This window comes from Lipotes vexillifer, unplaced genomic scaffold (genome assembly GCF_000442215.2).
Source record: "Lipotes vexillifer unplaced genomic scaffold, Lipotes_vexillifer_v1.1 scaffold912, whole genome shotgun sequence".
In the NCBI taxonomy this organism is placed as follows: domain Eukaryota; kingdom Metazoa; phylum Chordata; class Mammalia; order Artiodactyla; family Lipotidae; genus Lipotes; species Lipotes vexillifer.
This window is the reverse complement of record NW_006782931.1, coordinates 750,612-770,674: the sequence shown is the minus strand read 5'-3', so window position 1 is coordinate 770,674 and position 20,063 is coordinate 750,612. Positions and strand designations below refer to the sequence as shown.

Below are 20,063 nucleotides of genomic sequence, written 5' to 3'. Positions count from 1 at the left end.
AGGAATGATTAAAAATATCTTCAACTTTGTGGGTTATATCTTAGTGAAAGATCAAAGTTGGTAGTACCATAAAATGTTACTGCCAAACAATGACTTCAAAATATACATATCCCATATACCAAAATAATTTTTTAGTGTGTCTGGGCATCATATGGACCATGTGACCCGAGCATATTTTCACCACTTTGGAATTTTCAACTTTTAACATTTTAGGCATAGATATATTACCTTGGCACAGTGACACAACTGTAGGTAAGGGTACACAGTTGTTGACAGTTAAAGACCTAACTGGATATAAATGATGTACACTTCATGTTATACAAAGATGCTCAGTTCCTACAAGCCGACATCATTTGTGTATGAAATATACAAATCTTATTTCCAGATCAATAGCTTCTGAAAACCTTTTAAATGAAAAACATTCCACATACTCTCTAGGCTTTGACTTTTATACCCCTGGTTGATCAGCAGAATGGTTAGAATCTTAAAGATAAAGGTATCTGGTCATTTATATATTCCATTACAGCATCATTTTTCCCATCTGCTCATAAAGTTCATGGCTTGACTTAGAGCTGAGAATCATAAGTGAGAGATCATAAATAATCTTTTTCAAAGCACATTCATTTTAGACTGAAGATCATGATTGTTCAAATCAGGTGATCATGGAAATTGGGGATATGATCATGGAAAGCGGGGATAAACACACGCCATCTGAACTTTTGAGTCATTCAGTATGTTGGAAAGAAGCAACTGAAACCACTGCTGAGTCCTTTCCACCTGGCCTCCGAGCTCCTGCTGGGGCTCAGAGATCACCAAAGCTTATTTAACACTTCTCCCTCATTAAGCATGGAAGAAAAGATGTCCTCATTGCGAGTGGAGGGCACCACAGGACATGGATTAGCGGAGTTCCAAGAAACTGTCTTCCAGAATCAGATGGAAAATTCTAGGTTTTAAAATAATAGGCTCTCCATGAAAACACTTAAGAACTCCATGGTTTGAAATTGGAAGGCTTAGAAACAAAACGAGAACCTCAAGGTCAAGACTATTAAATGCTTACGAAGCGACCTAATGGAGAAAATTGATTTCTCTGCTCGTACTTGTTCCATTCCTTTTCAACTACGCATGAACAATTTGGGCACATGTATTCTGACATTCCCAGTAATGAGAAAAGATGCTTTTATAAAAGAGTTTCCAAAATGTCATGGTTTAGAAAACAGTTTGGGGAAATAATTTTAATATAGATATTTTTATACCAATTAAGTAAGAAACTTTGCTGGGAATGCAGATCCTTAATGTGACAACAGGGGTTACTGAGAGCCAGTGACAGGGATTTGATGGGAAATCAGCTAGTGTTTCCTCATCTATCAAAATCGCTCTTGGGAGTAGACACGGGAGACTGTGGTGACATGCATCTAATGCATTTTCTACAGTGGTACAAAAGATCGTAATCTTAAAGAATTAATTGTTGATTTAAAATGCCTACTTCTCCCACTACAGTTCCATTACTAACACCTGAAATAGAAAAATCACTGAATCCGTTATCACCATGAACTAGACCTTAGAGAACCAGGTCAATATACATGGAAACATTGAACATTATTTAAATAATATATATTCAATGAGAAAGCTTCAGGAACTCTCTAAGTGTTTAAAGAAGTGAGGTATCATGAAAAGACCCTTGACAGAGAAATAAACAGCAGGCCTAGTCCCAGATGTCACTCACTAGCTGTGTGATCTTGAAAAAGTCACTCAGCTTCTCTGTATCTCAGTTTTCTCATCTATAAAGTGGCAGTGGGGTCAGGATTCTTTAAACTCTTTCCAGTTCTAGGTAACCACAGTGTTATAATTGCCATTATACACCCTTTCCCTTTGTCAACAGATATTACTTTGGGAATCAGCTGAGTAAATCAGATTGGCTGTACCCTGTCCTTGGAAACAGCAGACTGCTTGTCATCTCGGTCTCTTGCCACAGGCACAGAGGCAAGGGCATAGATAAATAAAAGTAAATGTTGAGAGCATTGCCAGGTCAGTGTCAACTTTGTTTCTCAGTCAGATACGCTAAGATATATTGCAAAACGTCAGAATGACAACTAAAAGTAAAAGCATTACTTGTGATGGCTACTCATAGCTGACAGTCTAAAAGCTGCTCAAGCCCAAAGAGAAATACATCTGTGTTTCATTCAGTCCGCTTTACATTTAGAATGGCTTCCTCCCCCTACTTATCATTCTTGGACTAGAGGCAATCACGTGACACAGCTGCACGCAGAGAGAGAAGTTACAGAAAAAGGACAAGCCGGTGGCAAGGATCTGAGCCAGACCCCCCTTCTTACCTCCTCCACATGACTCGGAGCACTTGGTGAAGCCCTCGTACTCCCAGTCGTAGAGCTGGTCAAAATCCTGCAGGCCACCGAAGAGGCCACCAGTCTCTTCCGGGTTAAACTCAGGAACCTCCCCGTTGCAGGGTCCTGCGTAGCAGGGGCGCTGCGATGCTGGCTTGGGCCCTTCACATTCGTCAACGGGCAGGTCGGCCACGGACTGAGAGAAAGACAGGAGCACCTGGCACCGGACTATTCGCACCTGGGTCCCCACACCACAGGTGACCGTGCAGGCCGACCAGGCCTCTGGGATGAATCTGCAGTCCGCAAGCAAACAAGAGGACAGGATGAGAAGCCCCAAGCAGGAGACCGCGGGTACTGGGAGGGTCCTCATCCCACCTGCCACCGTGGCCCAGTGCCGTCCCAGGATGTGCTCAGGGCTCAGCCACCCTGTCCTGTGCGGGGCGCTTCGGTGTAGTTCATGAGCTCATTTGCCACTGTTTCTGGATTGGTTTCTTCGTCAGTGTCATAGGAACCCCCAGCTGGAAGACATTCCAGCCACAGACCACCTGCTTTCTCCCTGCTTTGCACCCACAGTGGTAGCTCTTTGGAGCAGGGAATTGGTTTCTTCTCTATCGATCTAAATCCCAGCACTTGTGCCTCCTGCAGATGCTGGCTATCCTTCCAGCAGACTAATACTAATACTAAAAACTCTAACAAAATCAGCCCTTAGAGATATTTAAGGAAGTATTTTTTTTGTTTTGTTTTTAGTCTGGATTTCAGGTTCTGTAACTTTCTTTGCTTTTCTGCTCAATGTGCTTCCCAAGATTTATTTATATACAGAAAGAGAAAGAGGTGTTTTTTTTTGTTTTTTTTTTTGTAAGTTTCCAAGAATGGAGCAGAGCCTTGTTCCTCACACATTCTTTGAATTAGTCTGGACTGCAATTCTTTTTATATCCTAGAGAAAAGCCCTGCTACAAATTTAAATCCACAGGCATGTCACAGTAAACCAGGGGCTCTGCATTCATACGAGTTTGTTCAACAGCCTCCAGCGCCTCCCCACCGAGAAAAGCCACATTAGGGAGAACTTGGTTTTTCTCTGAGTTTCTCTAGAATGTAGGACAATATCCAAATTCCAAAAAGGCTTTTTTCCTCCCACTAATCAACAATGGCCATATCTGCAATGACCTTGAGAAGTGCCTAGAGAAAAAAGCCCAGAGGGAACCACTAACATTTTCACAAAGTTAGTATAATAATCTGGAGGAAGGACTTTGGAATTAAAAAAAAAATTTACTTTTCCATGATCCTACTGCTTTTGAACAGGGAGTCATGCTGAGGAGGCATGCAAACCTGGCTCTTTAACCTTGACTTTGGCAGAAAAGGAAAGAAGTGATAAGAAGGTTATAGCATTAAATCTCAGCAAGTGAAAATAGTTCCTATCTAGTTTAGGGAAACTGAAATTCTAACAGGAAACCAATCCAAGTTTTCAAATTGGAAGAAGCACAGCAAAGATGTGGCCTGGGCCTGAGCCTGGGCTGTGTGCAGAGCAGGGGGACTGGCCCGGAGATCCAGACCCATGGTGTCTGAGGCATGGAGGGAGTCCCTTTAGGAAAGGCCTGAGGCTTGTTTCCTTTGAAGAGCCATCCCCTAGGGGTGAACGAAGGTCACATACAACCTTGTCAGGAAGGTGCATGAGGGAGGAAGCATCACCCAGGATTATTCCCAAGAAATTCTCATCACAGAGTCACCTCCCTCTTTCTTTTTTGAATTCCTAACCATCTCCTGGCACCTAGAGAACGTGGTGGGGAAAACAGTATCCTAAAAGATTAAAATGTCTTTCCCTCTTTAAATAACGCTACCTGTAGCAGTCTTTTAGGAATATAAAACCAAAATCTGCAATCGAAATAATTTTAACCCTCTTATTACACATTCACATCTATCTGCCTGAGTCCTGGAACAAGGATCATAACAAATACACAAGCACTGAATTTTACAACCCAGGTGTGGACAGAAAGGAAAATACACACCAAACTATTTTATATATAAGAGAAACCCAGAAGCAAATGATAAGTCTGCCAGCTTTGACAATAGTGATGAATAATGCTTGTTTAATAATGTGGTCCTGAATTTTGGTTTCAAATGAAGATGACAAGATCTCAGAAAGAATGGCACCCTATTAGCTTTTCCCATACAGGAAGGATTATTGTTCTGTCAGCTATAATAGCCCTCTTCAGTGACTATTCCAAGAGACCAAGGCTCAAATAGCTTTTTCGGTAAAGGGCCAGGTAGGGAAGATTTTAGTCTTTGTGGGCCATGTTTGTGAATCTCTGTTGTTGCAATAACCTCTGTTTCCATCTTTTTCCTATATATATAAACTTATGACAAGTAGCTAAATTGATTTGTTTATGGATTATCTCCTAGATAAAAAGTGAGTCCCAGATGAAATCTAGAATATACAGGCTGCACAAATGAAACCCTCAGCTCTCCTTGCCTATAACATGAATCACTTTGCATTTGTTCTCTCTCCAGGACTGGGAAGATACACCAAAAGCACACGAAGTAGAAAAGGGGTGCTACCGAAGCCCCATGAACTCACTGCAATGATTGAGACTTGTTTACTTTCAAGTGGCATCTAAATGAAAAAAGTAAAGAAATATGTGTGTGAGGGTGTGTGTGTGTGTGTGTGTGTGTGTTTGTGTGTGTGTGTGTGTGTGTGTGTGTATTTTTGACTGTCGGGATACTTAGAGTTAATCTAATTTATGTCTCCCGAGTGAGAACCTTATCAAGTGTCAAACAGCCTTACTGGCTTATCTCCCAACCCACTATCCTTAGGTCTTCATCAAGTTCACACCAATTAAGAACAATTTGGTCTTTAAGTGGTGCTGTCTTTTGGCAGTCATCCTAATATCTCTAGTGCATACACTGGATGATATACTATTCTCTCTCACTGAAGGCAGGAGATTGTATTTCAAAAGGAAAATATCCAATAGTACAAACGGCCAAATGAATAATAACTGTTTTTCATGTGAAACCTTCCCCCATATCCCTAGATCTCCCAACTCTATATTTACTATCCTGAGCTTTCTGGCCACAAGCGCGAGGAAGCAAGGTCAGTGAGAGGGCAGTCATATGAGCTAGGAGGTTTAACTGCAATGTTTAGAAGACGCATCTTGAGTAGTTCTTGCTGAGTTAGAACCTTTAAAGTGGGACCTTTAAAATGGAGTCAATGCGTCTTTTAAAAATCAGTATATTAATCGTTTTGATGTACAATGTATTATTGAAGTTTAATTTGGGTAATTTAAGAATTCTTTTGGTTAGCAGCACTATTGCCAGATGAATGAAGAATGGCTTGGATAAGTGAGTTCTTTCAAAGGTGGGCTTGAGCTTCAGAAATGACTGATATGATTTCTGCATTTAGTTTTCCCATCTCCAGGATAAAACAAACAAACGAACAGAACCCTGGCAAATAAGTAATTTATGTTTCTCTCTGGTCTTCTGTTTGCAAGATTCATTGTTCATTTCACTACCAAAATACTTATCCTTTAATTAGAGGTATTACCACAGTCCCTATTACGAATAGAAAAGAGTGATAATCAAATTCACTTGTAAAATCCCAAAGTGGTTTAGTTTATTAGTGGCTATTACAGAGTCAGAAGCATGGACTGAAATAATAAAAACTATTACTTTATTAATATGATGCTAAAGAGAAACAGTTCACTCTTGGTTAGTCTCACATTACTGCAGATATTAGCCAGACTTAGCTCTAGTTTTATACACACATGGCCTGATAATTTTTTTTCTTTTCTCCTCTTCCTTTCCTCTCTCCTCCTTTCATATGAGTGCTTGTTAAAAAAAAAAAAAAATCATTGGGATTATTCAAAATAAGAGTAGCACAATATAGTAGCTCTATAGTTGTGTTATTTTGATGCTGTTAGGAGCCTCACCCCATTCTCTAGTTTCAAAATGCAAACTGAAACTTGCAGAAAATCACATTAGAAATACTTAATTTTTGTTTAGTTTTCAATCTTATAACATTTGAGTTATAAGTTGATAGGGGTTGTGGATTTCTTTTTCCTCTTTCTTTTGGTGATTTTAGGGTGAGGGGAGAGGAGGGAATGAACTGAAGCGTGTAGAAAAAAATTATAAAAAACGTAAAAGGGACCCCAAAGATTACTGAGTATTCTGTCCAGTGCATTGTTCCTAGTTATTACAAAATTTTAAAATCTTTCATTGACTGTGAATTATTTTACAACTTTTAAACTGCAGGAAATTGATCATGAGATTCTTTCCCATAGAAATGAAGATTGTCTTGTGGAATGCAATTGGTTGTCCTGTGGATAGACCCATTTTGCATCTACTTATAAATTCATTTCAGTATTCTTATTTGCCTGAATATGTTTGGTTCTTTTAAATTTCCTTTGAGTTGGTTGTAACATATTCCTGGTTTCTTCATTAATTAATGAGGTAAATACAATCTTTGACAGATGTTTGTTTTATATGCACATGAGAATTATGTTTATTCCCTTTCTAAAATTTTCTCACCTAACCAGTGGCCACAGAGGGATCTGCAGAAGAGTATATTGGAAAAATAAAATACTGTCTAAGTAATTCTATACCAAATTAACCAGAAAGTCTTTTACATAAATATGTCATTTGGGGACAAAAAAATCATCATATGTCATCGGTAAAAATGGTATTTCATATTGCCTCATCTTATTTTTAGTTCAATCTTTCTCTATTCTTTTTCTTTAGTTTTGAAGAGTTGGTTCTTCTCCTGATTCTGGACAATCTTTGAGACAGTAAAATCTTTAGGAAAAGGTGCAGTTACTTAAACCTAGCTGGGCATTTGGGCATCTGGGCATTTGTATCGAAGAGGCATTTGGATCTATGAGAAAAAAATAATTGCTGCTGGGTGGGAAAGGAACTAGGAGAGGGAAAGGGAAAGACATTCTTTCATCTACTTAGTTATTTATTCAATGTCCCTCAATGAAATTAAAAGGAAAGATATTTTTTAAAAAAATCCTCCAAACTAGTAAACAAACAAAAAACCTTTGGAATGTTACAAAGGGCAGGCAACTCTAACTGAATCACTCTAGGAGTTTCAAAGTGATTTACTTATAAAATCCATCATACTAAAAAAAAAAAAAAAAAAAATCCATCATACTAAGACAAACTTAAAATGATTATTTAAAAATATAGCTAGCTTTGCATTTCATGTTTGTACGAGAAGTAACTACTGGCTTTTCAACACAAAGCTAGACAATTTCATTAATGAATATATACATCTAATTCACTGACATTGGGTTCTTAAATCAAACTTATTTATGAATTCTTTTGTCATTGTAGCAACTAGGAGCTTGGTTTGTGGGAAAAGTGGTTGTAAAGGGAGAGTAGGTGACAGTTTAGGGGGGATGATGGAACAGTTTTGTATCCTGATTGTGATGGTGGTTATATGAATCTATGTCTGTGATAAAATTTCATAGAACTATTAAAAAAATGAAGAAAGTGCATGAAAAACTTGTGAAATACAAATAAATTCTATAGCTTTTAATATACATATATATATATATATATAGCTAAAGCATTAACGTTTTGAGAGGACACTTATCTAAAATATGCCTCTACATTCACTTAGAACCACACCTAAATCATTCCAAATAAATGGGAATCTAACTTATTGTGAAAGCTCTTTAGTCAAGGATACTTGATCTGAATGTGGAATTATGAAAATATTTCTCAACTGCAGCTGTTAGCTTACAACTCTCTGGAATTGCAAATAATTCATGCTGGTTATGAAATGCATATTGAAGTCTCCAAGCAAAATTTTGCAAAGGTGCCCAGGACATCACTCTGCAAAACATCTAATAGCACCACTTTTTTTTCATACGTGCCTCACATCCTTAAGTATCACGCCTGAGTTGTGAGGGTCTTCAGCACTGCAAGGTGCCTAGTAGCATAACCAAGAATAGAATGGTTCTAGAAATTAAGATGACAAAGCAAATGACAATTTTGATGCAGTCACCAATGCAATTATTTGAAAAAAAAAAAAAAAAATCAGTGACTGCCCCATCTAGTGCTGCTAGCCAGTGATGTGAAGGAAGGACCCAATTCCATAACATTCTAAGGCAGTCCTGGGACAGTAATATTCAGTGGCATTTTCCAAGTAGTTGACTTCTTTTTCTCAGGATAGTGTTGCCCTTTTGGGTTCTTTGAGAGGCAGCTGGCCTTGGCAAGAATGCCTCAATGGCTTTCTTGCGGAAATGCTCAGTGCTGGAAGTGGGGGAAGAAAGGCTGACTGCATTAAAGACCACATTTTCCTTTCAAAGAGACTCTGTACTAGAAGGAAATGCTGCAGGAGATCAGAGTTCTCTCCAACTTCCAACGAGCCAGAGATGACTGGGCTCTTTCAAAGCCTAGGACCTCGTACGTTTGAGTACTCTGTTAAACTCATCTTGTAGGTCTGACCCAGCTTCCTCTAATACGGTTCCAGACAAGATATCAGAAGGATGGGACTTCCCGGGTGGTCCAGTGGTTAAGAACCCAACTAAGCCCCCGTGCCGCAACCACTGAGCCTGTGCACCACAACTAGGGAGCCCATGTGCTGCAACTAGAGAGCCCACGTGCTCTGGAGCCCGTGCACCACAACGAAGAGCCCGCACGCCACGAAGAAAGACTCCACGCGTCACAACTAAGACCCAAGGCAGCCAAAAAATAAATAAATAAAAAAAGATATTAGAAGGAATCTTACTAAAGGAGGGACCCTCTTGACCATCAGGATGTTGTTCTTCTTTAACAGTAAGAGAAAAGCCAGGAAAAAGACAGTTGATAATAAATGTTTAAGAGTATTTGGTCCCACATTGTCTTCTCTTCCCGACAAATCCGGTGCTCAATCATCTCGTTTCTGGTAGCATCCAGCACACCTGATCGTGCCTTTTTTCTTGAATTACTTTCTCCTTGACTTACATGACACCAAGCTTTCCAGGTTTTTGTTTTTCTTTTCTGGTCACTTCCTTCTCGGGCTCCTTTTCTAGAGCCTTCTCCTCTCCTCAAACTCTAAATATTGCAGTGCCTGAAGGCTCAGTTTGGTGCCGTCTGCTGATGTGCTCACCAATGATTCCTGGTTTCAAATACCACCAAAGTTCAGGCAACTTCTAAGTATTTACCCTCCAGTCTAGACCTTTTGTCTGAGCTTCATATCGAAACTTTCTTTTAAAGTAAGATTTGGGATAGCAAGCCATTTTACTCTTTGAAAGGAATAAACATTAATTTAACACAATCTATTTCTCAAAAAATTATGCAGTGCTTCTTACGTGCCAGCCTCACTTCTAAGTACTCTATAAATAAATGTTGTTAAATCCTAACAATAACCTGAGGAGAAAAGAATTATTATTATCTCCAGTTAATATACAGATGAGGAAACTGAGATATAAGCCACACACCTAGTAAGGTTTCATGCTCTTAACCAGTACACATTGACATCTCTCCTGAGTGGCATGTTCACTTGGGTATTTCAAAGGTATCTCCAACTTAAAGTGTCCAAAATGGAACTCTTGATTCCCTTTCTTAGCATCCGATTCCTCTTCCAACCTTCTCCATCACAGCAAATGATTCAACTGGGTAGCTAATTGCTCACGTGAAAAATAAGGAGTTATTCTTGACTCCTCATTTTCCCTAGTTCCTCACTTTGAAATGATTCCCCAATTCTATTAATTCTCCCTCAAAAATATACCTGAAATTCATTTACCTCTCTCCATCTCGACTACTACCACCTTGATATAATAACAGCAACAACCACAACAATAATAGCTAACGTTCACTGATATGTTTGAAGCATTTCTATATATTAGCTCATTATAACACTGTTAGGAGATGGGTACTGTCAGAAACATGGTGAAATGGACAAACAAGATTACTAGCAGACTTTCAGGGGCTGTCAAATTCTATGGAAGTGTGAGTCTCTGTCTTTGGCTAGTCTATTTTGCAACGCCATGGAGATGAAAGTTTCCTTGTAGAGAGCTAGCGATGATGTAGATGTTTCTCGTTCATAGTGACGGAACTTATTTTTCTGTTCATGCCAATGCAAATAATTTTGTCTGATAGAAAATATAAACTTTTCTAAATCCAATTCACATTAGAACTAATGTTAACATCTTATTGGTTCTGTCATAATTCATGAGTTAAATAAAAAGTTTGACACGTGCTCATTTTATATTTATAAATCACGATTTTACCTTTCTGAAAATTATATTTTAACAACTTATATATTTAACAAAAATAAATTATATTTTAACAATTATATTTTCATCCCAATTTCTAGATGATAAAATTGAGACACAGATATTCCCAAGGTCATACTGCTAAATAAATGGCAGAGTCAAGATTCAAATCATGGCCATTTACTATAGAATCCATGCTCTTTACCACCTCATTGTCCTGGCTCTAAGGCTGCCATGTAAGCCAGATCATTGATGCTAACATCTGCTCTCTCCTGGACTACCACAACAGCCACTGGTCTGTTTTCTTCCTCTGTTAGCCCTTAATCATTCTTTCTTCTTGCTGTAGCCAGGGGGCTCTGAAAATGTAAACCTTTTCATTGTTCCTGCTATACCCAGAAACAAAGCCAAACTCCTTACTCAGGTTTATATCATGCCATTATCCATCTTCATCTCCTACAATTCTCCCCACCCCCAGCCCAGTCACTAGCTTCCAGACACAACAGTCTTCCTTCACTTGCTTAAATGTGTGTAATTCTTTCCTGACTCAAAGTTTTGGCATGTGGATCACTCTCTGGATGACCCTCCTCCCTTCTCCCAGCTTAGAATAACTTCCGCTCATCCTACAGGTCTCAGCTGACATGTCCCTTCTCAAAGAAGACTTCCTTGACTCCCAGACCTTTTGGGGGCCCCTGTCAGACTCTCTGACAGAACCTCTTCATTTTCTTATAACAGTGATCAGTTTTTGATAATCAAGTGTGAATCTTTATGGAATAATTATCTCATTTATTCGACCAAACCTCCATGAAGGTAGAACTTCACATAATAGGTGCTCAAAAATACATTTTTTTTTTTTCAAATGAATAAGTGAATGGGTAAATAGGAGGGTAAGGGTTGACGTTATGAGTGATTTGATATTGGGCTTATTCTTGGCTCCAGAGGTTGAAACCAAGCTAGATAAAGAGGCAATAGCCTAAAACTTCAAAGAAATTAAATCATACTTTTAAGTTCCAGGCATTGGCATGGAAAATCTGAAACCATTTTCCTGTTTTAGAAGTTCCTTATGGTCTTTCAAAAGGTGACTGTGCCCAGATTTAGTAGCTATCATGGGCTTATTTATTTTTATTTCTTAGAGTTGCTTTTGGGCAGTATGTGCTGGCCTTGATTCATCTTGATGGGGTTTGGGTTATCACGTAGCTTGAGACAAGTTTAAGTTCTGTGTCTATCATACTTATGTTAAGTCTCAATAAAAATGCTGCTTTATAGAATAAAGGGATTTGGGGCAGCTTTGAGACAGAGGATGCCTTCAGTAATTTATACGTGACTCTGGTCTAACACTGCCTTATTACACAACCAGCCACCCAACAGTGAAGACTCTGGAGCATTATGGAATTGTTCCTAGTTTAGAGGAGCCCACTCTTTAAAACTCATTACACACAGAGATTTGGGAAAAAGAGAAGACAGACCCTTAACTGTATGAGAAGATACAATGGAGCCAAATCACTCTCCACCAATGAAAAATGAGGCTACGACACTCGTTTCAGACCATCTTTCTCTCCGTTGCTTTTCTGACCTATGTGAACAGAACATGATTTAAAAGTTTGGTTTTCCTTAAGGCTAGTCTGACGATTTAAAAAGCCATATCCCAGGAACTAAAATGCCATTATAGCTTACAATGCTATTAGTGCATTTGGAGTTCTTAGCTTAATAAAATAATGTAGATTTTAATGCCTATTATTTTCTCTGACTTGGATAAAAATCTGAAATATTGTAAACTCAGAATACTTGTCATGAACCATTTCTTCTTCACATGGAGCGGAATTAGTTTATCTTGCAATTTTGTAAAGGTTTCTTTCCCTTAATTCAACAAGTTTGGCAAAGCTTTCCAAAGAAAAGTTCAGTTCATTAAAAATGACCTTAATGGACTTAACATATATTGGTGGTGACAGGGTCCACACTGTATTTTGGCACACAAGGATCCCATTAATTTGTCTTTGCCACTCTCTAGGGCTCAGCTGAGCAGTAGTTCAGATTTAGTTCTGAAAGTAGCTCCAGATTGAGCATTAAGTGGAGACAGTAGGAGGGGCTGACAAATTTAGAACTTCTTGGTTTGCAAGAAAGGCTTTTCTAATGACTACATAAAAATGGCTCTGTCTGCCCTCTTGAATTTGTTATTGATTTTTCTGTCTCCGTGCATGCTGGGAGCAAGCTTGGGGTATCAACTGGACGTAACTCAGAGTTGAGAGAGGATGCTGTTCCATGCGAGCATTTTCTAAACTTTCCTTATTAATTTTTGCCATTTGCTATAGATTTCTTTTGGTTCAATTAAAGGTAACTAACCCTTGTCCCTTAGGATAAATTCTCGGCTAAATTCAAAGTGTGCCGCTTACAAGTGAGTCTTCAAAGAGGAGACACAGGAAGGTGGTGCTAGCTGGGGAACCACTAGTTGAATTTGGGGTTATTTGGGGTTACTTGTGGTTCTCTCACATGCCACATGATACGACACATACGAGGCAGAGATAAGACCTGCCTCAATTTCTCCATTTGTAAATGAGCAATTATTATACAATTTTACTTACTTAAATATTCTCTAAGAAGATGAATGATGCTGGAAAAGGTCCAATCATAACCACAGTTAACACCTAAACAGAGTTTTCTGCATACCAGGTACTTTACACATAACTTAATCCTCTAAATAGCCTTGTGATATAGATACAATTATGTTCGTTTCTCAAATGAGGAAATTAAGGTCTCTGGGGTTAAGTGATTTGTCAGGGTTCCCTGTTACTGTTGGGGGACCCATGATTCACACCCAGGAGGTCCGTCCCTGGAGGCCACACTCTTCACCACTGTGCATGCTGCTACCACGCATGTAGTTTAGATCAATAGTTAAAGTGCTTTTTACTTTGATTCCAGCGGGGCTGTATTCTTGTTTGAGCACACAAATATACAGACTCACCCTCCCTCGCCAACTCACATAGTTGGCAGCCTGATGTACCTGAAAAAAATTTCATATTTTAGGAAATTATCTGTGGTTTCAGTAGTGTATTTTCAACACCTACCAAGGATTAGTGAGGTACATCTACTGATACAAAATATCTGATCATTTGCTATATGAAAAGGTACAATGATCTTTCCTCAAGTGCTAGTTTTGGAGTCAAAGTCAGATACACAGAAAGTCTATCATAATCTGCGAACCCCCAGTTTACATTTATGTCCCCCCCAAACCCCTTCAGTGTCTACTACATTCTTCTTTCACTCATTTCTCATATTTGTGCATTTTTACCATGTACTAGCTTAACTATCCTGATATTGTAGCTCAGAGGAACATTGGGTAGTAGAGAGAGTTTGGGAATTCAATAAATAATTCTCCGACACTCCCTGTGAAATCAATAACACAATCGTGCTGTGCGTACCCAAACACCAAATGGCATCTCTTCAAAATGGCTGGCTCGTTTGTTCAATCTGTGGATGACTGGCCAATACTTTGCTCACAATCTTATCATGCCTGTGGTGAGCATGCACTCAAGGTTCCTCGAGGGCAGGGACTATTGGGTTACTTTTGCCGTACCTGCACTTGACACAAAGTCTGGCCCACAGCAGGTGACTTAAGAGTGAATTCAGCTTCTTTCATTACGAGGTGTGAACCATTAGCAGGTCCAGTGTTATTTAAAATACATAATCAGCCAAAGAATTAAGTATTCTGCAGAGGATATAAGGGATAAGAACGATTTGGGTAGACAGGGAGACCAGAAAGGAAGGAGTTGGAAAGGAGAGAGGTCGCGATCGTTATGGGGATAAGGGCTCATTCAGTCTGGCCAGTATGAGGCTTTCACTCCGCCATATGCCAAATCAAAATTAAATGCTTTTGTGCTTTTTCATCCCGTAACTCTAATGCCATGCTCTGCCTGAACATCCTTTTTGAGGGTTTAATGATCTGCAAACAGTGTTTACATTTCTTGATCTTAGGTGACTCTTAATTCTTAAGAGATATATCTGTTTCTCTCTATATAGAAGATGTTTCTTTTTATGTTCTGTGGCCTGAGATTCACAAAGAGAATGTACTTGAGGTACCTTGTATTGAGGATATGAACAGCAAAACTAACTGGATCCATTACCAATGTTTGATTCCCTAAATATCCTTTGGGGGAAAATATAAAATCACGTGTCACACAATTAACAGTCCCAACCACTTTAAAAAAGTATGAATTCACATTCTTAACCACTGAGTTAAGCCATCCACATTCTCAGACAACTTACTGGATATAAATATGGACTAATATAAACATATAGCTTAAATATTATATAAATATTATATATTTAAATACTATTTTCACCAAGGTAAACAAACCATTTAATGACTATAGGATCACGATGGAGACTCTCATTGGCTTTTCTTTCTGTATCTTAATTCCTTGTGGGTTCTGTTCACACAGATGCATGACAGGAATTTTCCTTTGCCTCTTACTGAATCAGCCCCATCACTAAGCTGATGCCACCTGGCATCCAGATATTACCTCTGCCTTCTGCCCACTTGTTTCCTTCTTATTCCTTTCTAATATGGCTCACACCAGGGTTATTTGTGGCAATACATTTAAGGCTTGGGTATTGTGTTGCAGCCCCCAAATGTTTTCCTAACCATGCAGTAAAGCTGTTCACAAAAAATCTAATAAGACAACATTTTTTAAGTGTAAGATCAAGGCACAGAGGACCATCCAATCCCACCTTTGAAAGGACAGCACCGTTAGGGGTCTCCACCTGGTGTATGCTGCGGCTTGATGGAGGGATGGCTAGTTAAAATGGCGGTGCTGGTCAAGTGTACCCAAGGGAATCACCCGTCTCCCGTCACTTGTTCTGAGCCATCCAAGCACTCCTGGCAACTGAAATCACTCTGGGGTGGACCTGGCTTCCCTAGATGCCCAACTAGTCTGACCTTCCTCTCCCTGGGATGACTTGATTCAGAGAGCAGAAAGTCTAGAAAGAGAAGGTAGGGCATCAAGAACCCCCACGCCATCACCTTCTAGGGCATTGGGTGGCTTGTGGGTGGCTTGAAGGAGTTAAGAAAATGAAAATTTTTCTTCCTATTCCAAGTCAGATTAGGTTTTTTAAGAAGGCCAGCTGATTAACTACAGTAGCAGTAGACAGCTGTCTTGACAGGTCCTAGAAGTCACGCATAGTTGCATTTTTGCTCAAGAAATTAAGCTATCAAAGCAGCCATGCTGTGTACTTGGCTTGAAGTGGGCATGCTGTTCATGCATACATCCCAACAAAGACTGAAAGGAAGGTATAAAAGCAGGAGATGCAAAATCAAGTCAGTGATTTCTTTAGCTTCTATCTGTTTAATGAGTATAATTGTATGACCACAATGTAGTTCTGATCCCTCAACAAACAGAAGTAAAATTTTGAGGGTTTAAAAAATACCTAGAAAGCTATTTCCATTTATTCGTCAGTGGAAGCAACCAGCTGGCATTTCAATGATGTGTCCTAAATCTAACATTACTCTCATCAGCTGGAGGCAAATTCAAAAACACATAGTTTGAATAACAGCAGAAGAGAATTCTGTCAGTCCCTCTCTTGTTTCCCCCTTTCCAGTGGTAGAATGGCACTGCTGTTACCCTCAGAAAAATGCAACTCTCCCAGAATCTTATTTTTTTGTACAAGTCCATCTCAAACCATAATTCTTTCCATGTTAATTGTGTAGCAGGGATTTCTATGGATTTCTCAGCTGACATCCTTGGAAGCAAGTTCACTTTACTGCGTGAATTTATAAGGTTGTCTGTGCTTGATCAGCTTCACTAGCTAAAGCCCCCCATCCCTTAGTCTCAGTTTGGGGCTGGATCTTGTTCACGTTGCCCCGTTCATTTAAGAGACAAAGCTGCTTGAAGATTCTTGACGTAGGTTGTCAGGAAAACCTGATAAAGGCATGTGTGTGTATTAAGGCAAATTATGGCCACCAGTGAAAAGTCAGTTTAGAGTGCAGGACTCCCACAGGTGGGTTAAGAAATCATTTTCTGCAGATCAAGAAAATATACTCATCACAATATTCCTACCTTTGTACCATATGAATCAAATACACTGTAAACAAACCAGGTCTTTGCTGAGGAAAAAACAATCTCTGAAAGCATTTATAAATGAAGCTGCAGCTTCATAAGATGAATCTCATCAATAGTAAGTTCATTACTATCATGTGACCCACTATTGATATTTATTTCAGCTATTCTATGAGACTAATAGCTGGATTTGTATCTTCTGCATGGCATTTAGTTTAGCGGAATATGTAACATATTTCTGTTCTATAAAGTTTTAGTTATTCCTTGGCAGTTCCGTTTTCAGTATTTTACTATAGTTTTCTTCTAAACAGGTCTTAGAGTGGTTGCTTTCAAACATATTTTTGGCTACAGTGATAACCAAAATCTTTTTTTTCATTTTGGGGTTACCCAAAGAATCTGACATTCAATAATGGTATCTCCATATACTAAAGACTTTAAGCTACTGATTTTCCCATAGTATTGAATGAGACAGGCTGGTGATAATATTTTTATTCTACATAAGGGGAAGTAAATGCTATTCGCTGTTTTATTACAGAACTCTCCATGTTAACTGGAGCCAAAGCAAGAGATGATAGTCCTGGACCACTGTTCTTGTTTCTCTTCTCTGTATTAGTTCGGAAGTGACAACCGCAGCTTCTAAACATTACTATTTAATTTAAGCAATGTGAGTCTCTTTGGTCGGGCGGGGGGGAAGGAAAGCCTTGCTGACAGTGTATCATTTTTTCATTATACTATGGAGAGTAATTATAGGTTGTTCCATACATTCAGAAACTAGTCTGTGTGGTTTACATAAAGAATTAAGACCCTGCAAAATTATGTTTTTAAAATTCAAAATCAATTAAAAAAATAATGTGACACGTAGGACCTTTCCTAGGGTTCAGTGTGGTAAACAGTAAAGTGTATTAAAATGTGGAAACCACATACCTTTCATTACATTATTCTACAGCTGTCATTTATTTCATTTTTGTATAAAAGTAATTATTGTTCTGAGCATAACAGTATACATTTCCTTTACAGGGCACTAGCACTCCAATTGCAATCAACTTCGATTCAGATTTCATGCCAAATGGCAATTCCATTACACCAAGAGTAAAATTTAATAATCTAATATATGGCTATAGTTTCAATGGTTAAAACTATGTGTTTATTACTTTAGGGATTTTGTTAAGATTAAAGTTACGCATAATGCATCTTAATCAGAATTTTAGTGGAAAACACTCATTACAAAATATAGTTGAACGTGGTCTATGTAATGCTTCTGCAGAAGCATTAAACTGTACTTACAGCTTTCATTTGAGAGGTATCTAATAAAGAGAAAGACTTTTAATTATTAGCATAAGGTGTTTTGATCTAATTTAAACTTTGTTATATTATTTAACATCGGTCATAATGCAATGTCACTCCCAGAATTACGCTTTAGACCAAATGACAAAATATAACGTACGGGAGAGCAGAGTTTATTTAGGTAAAATAATACCTATCTGGCTTTAAATGTATTTAATCTAGGAATACGTATAAGGAGCAACTAGCTCCAATCACATGGCATCTTTCTGTGTCTTAAATAGGACCCCTTGGCGGATTCAAGAGTTAATACCCCTCTAAAATGAACGGCTTCCTTCCTCTCCAGCAGCAAGAAGGTCTGTCAAGCCAGGTACTGGCAGGAGAGAAACAGAAAGTTTCAAGCCTTTATATAGTCACATAAAAGTTGCACTGTATCTTTAACCACTGCCTTTCCTCCGAAGTTCTGCAGTGGCTAGTTGCTTTTTCTTAAAGCCTTTTCTCAAAGAAGTTGCAAACAAAATGCTGTAGCAACTTTATGATACAGAAATAATCTGTGTTTTGCTTCTTATCCTTTTAAGTAAGAAATGTGTTACCTTATATATAAACCATTTTTCTGTGAAACCAAGTACCATTTTTTTTACAAATGAACTTTGGTCATTTTGCCAATCTGTATTTTGGATTTCTTTTTCAATCTCTTGATGTTTAGGGTGTGATTCAGAACACAGTCTGTGTTCTGGCAAACCGTATCAGATTTAGATTCAAAGAGGATGACTCAGAAGAGGTTCTAAATTGCTTTTGAATATATAAATTATAATCTTAATTTATATATTATATTTAGTAAAATTTATACTACAGGTTGAATTTGGAAACCATTTTGTATCCTGAATGCTATACTGTGAGCTCTTGGAGGGTGGGTAACATAACACGTCTTAGGTACCAATGCATAGCACTGAGCCCAGTACTCGTATTAAATAAATTAATCTAGAAAATCATCAGTCAGAGAAACTGCTTTGGTCGTAGATGAAATTCATCAATAAAGTGCTTTCCTGTATTTTCAAAAATGATGTAGCAGAGAGGCCTATCAGTGTACTGCAGTAGAATCAATATACAGTTATTGGTCAATCAACCAACCTAAGTTTGTCTCTCTTCCTTGTTTCCTCTTCTGAAGTACCTGGAAAATCTGTGCCTAGTGGTTGGTCTTACAGATTTCATGGCCTTGATCAAACTGAGCCAGTGTGGGACCTTGATCAAGTGGGGCAAAGACCTGGTATCCATCCATCTGATACCAATCCCAGCAAGAAAGGGAAAAGAAAAGCTAATAAGCTTCCTTTGACCTCAGATATATTTCACTTACCCTTTCATTTTTGTGAGTGGCTATACTGCAAAGCTGGGAGATAACGAGTATAAAAAGCTGCCTAGGCTTTCCCATCAAATCTGCACTACGTCATCAGATGCAGCCTGGACCTTCTCACCTCTGGCCTCTCGGCAAAAGAAAACAGGAGGTCAGATTTTGGAGAAGAGGGTAGGCACTACACTTTCACTTTCTTAGTTCATAACTGAAAAGATTTAGAGAGCAATCATGTTTTGAGAAACACTATGAAACTGATAAATCTCCAATTTGACAGCCCCAAAGCCTCATTCCACCCTCGGCAAGAGGAGTACACTTAGCTCAGAACCCATGAAAGCCACCATCATCAGCAACACACTGCTTTCTTTAAACCAATCAGCTTCAAAAGCAGAACAACGCATGGCTGAAAACTTACGAGGGCTCTTCTGACACAGCAGCTCCTTCTTCAAGTTCTTGAGCTTGTTTGTACCATGGTAGCTTGGCCTCTACCGGAAGTTTTTCTGAGAATTAAGTGCATGCACACAAAAGAGAAGAGGTTAGAACCAATTTAGGATTTCAGGGAAATTTCATTTTCTCCTCCCCAGTTGTTGATTTTGTACTACCTAAAAGTTATGATGTCGATAACTGCAAATAAGTTTTTAGGTAAATTTCTGCCTGTGATGATAGTTATATGAAGAAAATGAAAATCAGATTTCAAAATGTTTAATAACACTAGTCTCTGTGTATATGTCCCCTTTATTATGTTGATTAGCAAAGGAAAGTCTTTTTCTTATGGAAGTCATAACTCTAGAGCTCAGTATGTGTATAAAGGGTCATTGAAGTATCTTTGATTCTATTTCCTGCTGCAAAGATTTAC

At 38.6% G+C, this 20,063-nt stretch overlaps 1 protein-coding gene across 2 annotated transcripts in view; it reads right to left on the bottom strand.

Annotated features, from left to right (window-relative positions):
- Positions 1 to 20,063, bottom strand: part of ADAMTSL1 (ADAMTS like 1) — a 472,821-nt gene that overhangs the window by 233,563 nt on the left and 219,195 nt on the right. The window contains exons 13-14 of one of the 2 annotated variants that reach the window (XM_007455564.1): positions 19,623 to 19,707; positions 2,331 to 2,632 (exon numbers count right to left, since the gene is read on the bottom strand). In XM_007455564.1, the coding sequence (XP_007455626.1) occupies positions 2,331 to 2,632; positions 19,623 to 19,707 (387 nt within the window). Of the gene's footprint in view, positions 1 to 2,330; positions 2,633 to 19,456; positions 19,708 to 20,063 lie in introns of those variants that run through there. The other variant, XM_007455565.1, reaches the window with a different exon arrangement.